The following is a 7,070-nucleotide window of genomic DNA, read 5'->3' as shown; positions in this document are numbered from 1 at the left end:
TGTGAGCGGTGGTCAGAGTGGCAGTGTGCTGGGGGAGGAGAGAAGTCCCTTTGGGTGAGACCTGGCTCTGAGATCTGGCACTACCTCGGTCAGCATGCGCGCGTCTGCCTCCCATCTCATTCTGCGTGTGCAGTTCCAGCCGGAGAGGAGGAGACAGGGCGGGCAGGGACCGCATTAAGTGGATTTTCCTCCTAATCCCTCAGTTCCTCCACTACAGTCTTATCTATATTCTCATCCTGCAGAGCCATCACTTGTCTGTGAGGGGAAAGGCAGGGAAGGAGGCGGAAAGGGAATGAGATGTGAATTTCGCATTCACCAGCACTCCAATGAAATCGGTCCCAAGGGAGGGTGAACACGTCTCCACTGGACTAGCAGGTCTGGAAGGACGGTCAGGTGTCGGAGGCAAGAGTCGGAAAGGCGGGACTTGCGCTTACCTGACTGCTAACGGACTCTTTCTTGGCCGTGCTCTGAGCCAGAGGGGGACCCTGGGCAGGGGACAGCCTTGATGGACTCTTCTTACTCTGAGGCAGCAGTGAGGACAGGAAGCCCACACGAGGTGACTGGGAGAGGGAAGTGCTCCTCTGGCTGCACACCATGACTCTGAACAAGCAGACACAACACAAGGTCACGGGCCGGGGGCGGGGTCTGGGAGAAGCGGGAGCACAGACCTGCTGGGCTGCGGACAGCGCCGGTGACCAGGGTCTCAGCCAGGCGGCATTATCCCCAGTTCCATCCGTGTACCAAGGGGGGCCAGCCCTGCCTGGCACGACGGCGAGGTCTGCGGCTCCCCTGTGAGGGCCCCGCTAAAGCTCAGAGCGGGGCTGTCCAACAGCCATGGTGGCTGAGCCCCCGAAATGGGTTGGTCCAAATCACAGCGTGCAGGAATACACCCTGGGATTCAGGAGTCAGCTTTTTTTTTCAGGTGTTAAATATCTCAAAATACTCTTTTACATCCATCGCACGTTTGAAATGAAAATCTGGATATGTCGGGCTAAATAAAATATACCATTAAAATCGACTTTGCTTCTTTCTTTTTACTCAACGTTGGCTACTAAAATTTTTTAATGACATTTTGGCTTGCGTTTTATTTCCACTGGACGGCTCCAGCTCAGACACTTGAACAGTTTCACCCGGTACAGTATTTGGCCGTGCGTGGGTTTGGAATCTGACTGTCCGCATTTGCATCCTTACTCACCGCCCACTCATTCACGGGAACCTCTCTGTGCCTCCCTTTCCGCCACTGCTATTGCTGTTATTTTTATCAACTGGGACTTCTGTCTAGCTGGCTATTTTTTTAAGGTCGCTCATACCTCTCTCTCAACCTGCCTACCTCTCCAGCCCTCGCACGGAAGCATGCTTCTGCTGTGAAACCCGTCCCACCTATGGATGTCAATGTTGTCAACTGTCAGGTGCTGCTTTCGATGCACAAAAACTTCCTGAGGCTTTGGGACAGCAGCTGTGTTTATTTATCCAGGCTGTGCGCATCGCATCGGCCTGGCAGAGCTATGCAACTGCCCCTCCCTCTGGGCAGGCTCAGAGGCTGGGAGGTGGGGAACAACTGCCCAAGGACCTCAAAGGCCAGGGGACCTTACTCAGAAAGTTAGGAAGCAAGAACAGGGAGTGCCAGGAGGCTCTCTGGCAATTCCGCAGCTCCAGGAGCAGGGGCGCCATGGCGAGGTGCTCCGAGGTGAGAGCACAGGGGACAGAGGGGAGCGAGGTGCACTCACAGTTCTGAGTCCCCCAGGCGGTCCATGTTGGAGACATAAGGAGGCAACTTGTGTTGGACCAAGGCCTCTTCCTCCTCTGGCTGCTGCTCCTCTTTCTTTAGTCGGTGGATTTCGGCTTGCAATGCAAAAAGCTACGTAGAGAAGGGGCTGAGTTAATCAATGATCTCACCTCATCTACCCTCACTGGGGAAGATCAGACACATCGCACCCAACACCCGACCTCACTGGCTCAAAAAGCCACTGGCCCTCAACGCAGAGTGTCTCTCACTCTGCTCAGTGCAGACTAGAAAAATGGGCAAGTGGAAGTTGTGACTGGACTACAATGAGGTGAGAAACTAAAACCACTAGATGTACAAAAACCAGGTTTTTTTTCTTTTTATCATTTGACTTGCTTCCCTTTTATCATCTGACTTGCTTCCTCTTGAATTCACTGAGAAATACAGCTCCACCCAATCCTGCTCTGCTCTTGGGAATCTACAAAATCAGACTTTGGAACTCTCATGGAAATACGCACCCAAAATCCAAGAATCTTAAACCCTCAAACCTAAACAGTTTATAATCTTCCCTTTTCTGAAACTTTTCCTTTTTCTGAAGCTATCTTAATTTCAAGGACAGATAAATGCTCCACAGGCAAAATGTACAGGCACATGTGAGTCCCCAGGCTCTGTCATTTTGCCACACTAGATGACACAGAGCTGAGTAGAACAATTAAATTATATCAGGGTTGTAAACAATATAGATGTGGATATATGTGGACAATAACTAGAGGCACAAAACAGACGGAGGAAAACAGGTTGGCCGTCAGGTAGCATGGATGCACACAGTCTTTTTTCCCTCTGAAAAGTTCATTACTTTTGAACTTCATTTCTAGCTTTCAGAGACCGGTACAACCCCCAAGTCCCCAACACTGACTTTCTGGTGACTCACCTTCATCTGAGATCAGTGCTTTCCTACATTTAATCAGCCCTGCAGTGCCACTACCTATTTTCACGCACGAAAAGCAGAAGTACTTCCCCAGGAGCAAGCGAGTTCAGAACCAACCTTCTGGCGCAGAACTTCATTTTCTTCTTGAACCTGGTTAGTCCTCTGGCATTCCGCATCAAAGTTCAGGATCACGGGGACTGGTGCACAAAGTTAAAGAATAAGCCTGCGAAACGAGTCCTTCCCAAGCTCCTGACACAGTAGCATCACCCTTGAACGTGAGACGTGGGGAACGGAGTACAGATTCGGGGCTGTGAGCTCTTCACAGCTTCATGAAAGTCTCTCGTTTGAGGCCAAGCCTGGCCTGACTTTGTTCAGACTCACAGACACTTTGTTCAGACTCATAGACACATGACAATCTGCCTGGCTAGCTCGCGGAGAGGTCATAAATCCAAACCTGAGTGTTTTCTCCCAATACCAGCAGTAAAGAGCTGTATCCGGTGGGATACACAGCCAGTCTAAGCTTTAGTGACATTCGGCTAAGAGCGAGCCCAGTGGCCAGCTGCTCTACCAGCTGGGCAGAAGCATCGGTCACTCAGCTTTCCCTTCCCCAGACTGAACCTCCCTCTGGCAAAGGTTTAGACTGAGAAAGCTTTCTGCAGACTGCACGGCCACACGTCACCCCATGCACATCCACGTTGTGGGTCAGGGTGTCAGTCTTTCTCAACCACTTCAAACAGCTTCAGTTGGGAGGAGCACAAAGCAGGCAGGGCTTCGGCAGTGGGAAAGTGAACTGCGGCTCAAATGTGCGTGACCCAGTTTGCAGGACACTGTCTTGCACTGAAGAGACCAGGAGTGACATTTTCAATGTCCCTAGAGGGCCCGTGTGGTCGTATCATGCCCTCCTCTGCTCTGAGCCCCCTGCTGGATCCGTCTGAAAGCCCTCAAGATGAAGGGCGGCAGCCCCACAAGATAAAAGGCAAAGCTGGCAAGAGTGGAATTCACACCCAGCCACTACACAAAGGAAAGGGCACCCTTCCTCCCTCCAACAGATGTGACAGATGTTCCTCCCAGAGGCCAAAATGGCCGCCTGGCCTGTGGGTGAGCCTCCACAGTGCCCCATTTATCAGTGACTCACCAGGCAGCCCCATTCAAACCAGACTCCCTGCACCTCCCCTAGAATTCCAGCCTAGAGAGCACGAACAACGGATGATGTCTCCGGCCTTGGGATCTCAGGCTTTCCGTGACAAAATGGTCAGTGTGGTAGGCTGTAAATTTTTTTTCTTTCTCTTTTAAATAACCACACATACATTCTTACAGCTGCTGTTTTCTGGCAAGCTGAGGAACACTGAGGTCACTGCTAGAGAGAGCGACCCAAATACTAACACAGGGAGGAAGTTCCTGCCCAAGAAGCGTTCTCACCTGCTACAAAATCCCAGCAAAGGCAAGTGATATCCTGGGGGACACAGAGGAAGTGCTTTCAAAGATGGCTGCTTTCACTAAGAAGCAACTGCCTACCAAGCCCTGTTATCTACTGAGAGGACCTCAGCCCTATCTGAGGGCTCCTCTCAGAGCCTAGCACCAGCACCCCACTGCTACTACGATCCCCACACCCATGCATGTCAGCTATTACTTCAGCAACAGAGCATCAGAACTACGATTTATGGTTCCCTGGCCTGCTGACAAAAATCACCACAATCTGTCCAGCCCCCTTCACATGATACATGACAATGAGCTTTGGGCATTTTGTAGAGAAAATGATTGCATCAAGAGCAGTGGCCACTGATCACGCTGTCTGGATGCCTCGGACTGGGCCCACAGCCCCAGGCAGCGGAAAGGATATGCATGCACTGAAAGAGGACACTCAGGAAGTTGTGCAGGGACACAATGAAGGTGTCGGCCCACTGTCGAGAAAAGTAGGTAGCAAAGGTGGGGTTGGTGTCTGGGGATGGCAGGAAGGGCAGGATAAACCAATCCTTCCACTCGGCCTGGTTCTGGAGCTCCGTGGCTTGCTTTGCAAAGAACTCCTGAGCCTTGTCATTTCTGTTTGTCTGCCAAGACACAGAGGAGGTAGCAAGGACGGGGGAGACACAGAAGTCCAGAGGTAAGATTCTTCATCACTGCACAACAGAGAGAGCCTTTGGATATCAATCAGCCTGAGAGGTAAGTGGCCAAACATGATCTACAAACTCCATAAAATAAAGGAAATCATCAGTCTTTTCTCAAGTTCCTTGTGATTTTCAAGAAGCTGGATTAAACTGAAGTCCTGGTGAAAAATGCAATTCTAAAAATTAATTTCTAGTTGATTGTCAAATAATCTAAGTGACTTATTTCCCCAGGTCAACTATAATATTTATTATTCAAACTTTAATCCAGCTACTTATGTTCTTTAAAACACCACTCAGGTTTGTGTGCTTAAAGCAAGAGGGGAAACAGGAATGAGGAAGAAAAGTCAGATGACCTGCAGATGAGAAAGGGAAAAAAAAAGTAGGAAAACAGTAAAAAATAATTTGCACTGTTGACTGTTCCACCCTTTCCAAGAGTAACATAGAAAGAAAAGAAAATCTATTTCTGAATCAAAGAACTCTCTCCATCAAGGAAACCCTGAACGAACAAGCACCTGGATTGTGTAGACGAGATAAAAGCGGAACAGGCTGGTTTTCAGCTTGTTGATGGTGGGTCTATACATATCCTCCAAGCGGCTGAAGAGCCGGCGCTCCAGGTAGTTCCAGTAATCCCGCAGGGCAGCCAAGTCATATACCTGCATTAACTGCTGCAGCTGGTCCACAATCTTGTCCACCTGGTGAGGGGAAGAAGCGATGGAAGAGGTGGTGAAGGACAGAAGGGAATTCTCCGTTCACGCCACGGTTAATGCAGCTTTTTCCTCTTACTGGGGCTTCTGGGTGTTAAAATTTTTTTTTGTCAGTTAGCAATCTATAAGACTTTCAAAATATATTAATGTAATAGCTTTTAAGTTATTTTCTCATGTTAGATATGCTGATCCTCTAGCAAGCGTGGAACTTTCAGGTGTAAAAATGCTGACTCAGGAAGCAGGAGATCTGGATCCAGTCTTGGATCTGCCTCTGACTTCCTCAACCAACTTGGCAATGGGAGACCAGACTTCAACTGTCTGGTCTCAGTTGCCTAAGAGTTCAAAAAATAAAAAAAAAAAAAAGAGAAAGCAAGGACAATCTCCTCTCAGCCCCACCATCCCAGGATTTCAAGGCTCATGGTGAGGTGCACTGACTCCTTCGAGTCACTCAAGCACCACCAAAGCCCTTAAAGCTGCTCAGAGTGTCAGCCAAAGAAGTCACCTCCTCGTGAGGAGCAATCACACCAGACTACACAATTTTCAAAACGTTTGGGATACCGATACCAATCCTACACTCCCATTTTACAGATCAGGACACTGAGGTCTAGAGGGCTGAAACGCTGTGCTTTTGCAACTAAGTAGTTACTAACTTCGGTAAGACAGGAACCTGAGTCTCCTAGCTCCCCTCCAGCACTCTTGCTGCTAGCTCACTGCTTCTCTCAAGTCACCTGCCGGCCCCAAGTGAAGTCAGCAAACATACCCACAAATCGCACCTGTAGAAATTCCAGCAACTTCTCAACGAAAAATCATGTCTTAGCAGGGAAAGTAAAATGTATTAAAATATGCAATGAGGTCTTCCTCGACTGCCGAACCAACTTGTCAACGAATCACTGATAAGGCCATTTTAAATAAACACTGCAGATACTTGAACCCAGCTAACATTTTGGGCTGCGGACCCCTTTGCTCTCAAATGCCACAGAAAGCTAACTACTGAATATTTCTATTGCCAAAACTCAACCATCTACCCTGCCTTAGCTCCTAAAACCTCACTGCCATCCTGGCCAACGACTGGCCAGCACCTGCTGGAAGGCTGGGATGGAGGACGGAGCCCTGGACCAGGAGTTAGGACACCTGGGCTCCAGCCTCTGGGATGCTTCTGAAGCGCTGGGCAACTTCAGGCAAAGCATGTCCCCTCTCAGGGCCTCGGTTCCTCATCTGTCAAGAGAGGGCCGGACGCGCTGAAGTAGAATGCCCCCCCCCACCCCCCCCCAAGCTCAGTGACAGCGCCGCTCCCGCCCTGGAGGGCAGTGCCGGGGAAGAGCCCGCTTCGGGCTCCCTTGGGGCCGCCTCTGCCCGCGCCGCGCCCGCTAGCCTCTCACCCGGAACCCTTTCTCCTTATCCGCCTTGATCTCGGCGTCCAGCTGCCGCAGAGTATACGTGAAGCCGCGGAAGAGCAGGTACTCGCGGACCAGCTCGTCAGTGCGCTCCACCGCCTCCGCCATCGCTGCGCCAGCGCCGTGAGGGTCCGCGGCGGGCGAGGGACGGAGGGGCGGGGCCTGGCCGTAGGGGGCGGGGCCGGGCGCGGGCCTACCAGCCCGCACGCACCGCGC

General features: G+C 50.8%; 1 protein-coding gene across 1 annotated transcript in view; it reads right to left on the bottom strand.

Moving 5' to 3' along the window:
• The window catches only part of WDR91 (WD repeat domain 91), a 25,796-nt gene extending 18,792 nt beyond the window's left edge, over positions 1–7,004 (bottom strand). Inside the window, exons 1-6 of the mRNA XM_025045854.1 lie at positions 6,840–7,004; positions 5,269–5,448; positions 4,492–4,699; positions 2,769–2,851; positions 1,728–1,858; positions 435–600 (exon numbers count right to left, since the gene is read on the bottom strand). Of these exons, the coding sequence (XP_024901622.1) occupies positions 435–600; positions 1,728–1,858; positions 2,769–2,851; positions 4,492–4,699; positions 5,269–5,448; positions 6,840–6,962 (891 nt within the window). The 5' untranslated portion in view covers positions 6,963–7,004. The remainder of the gene's footprint in view (positions 1–434; positions 601–1,727; positions 1,859–2,768; positions 2,852–4,491; positions 4,700–5,268; positions 5,449–6,839) is intronic.
• Positions 7,005–7,070: the final 66 nt, after the last annotated feature.

The sequence above is a fragment of the Pteropus alecto genome, unplaced genomic scaffold (assembly GCF_000325575.1).
Source record: "Pteropus alecto unplaced genomic scaffold, ASM32557v1 scaffold22, whole genome shotgun sequence".
Lineage (NCBI taxonomy): Eukaryota > Metazoa > Chordata > Mammalia > Chiroptera > Pteropodidae > Pteropus > Pteropus alecto.
The sequence above is the reverse complement of the archived record's forward strand: the minus strand, read 5'-3'. Positions and strand labels throughout refer to the sequence as shown.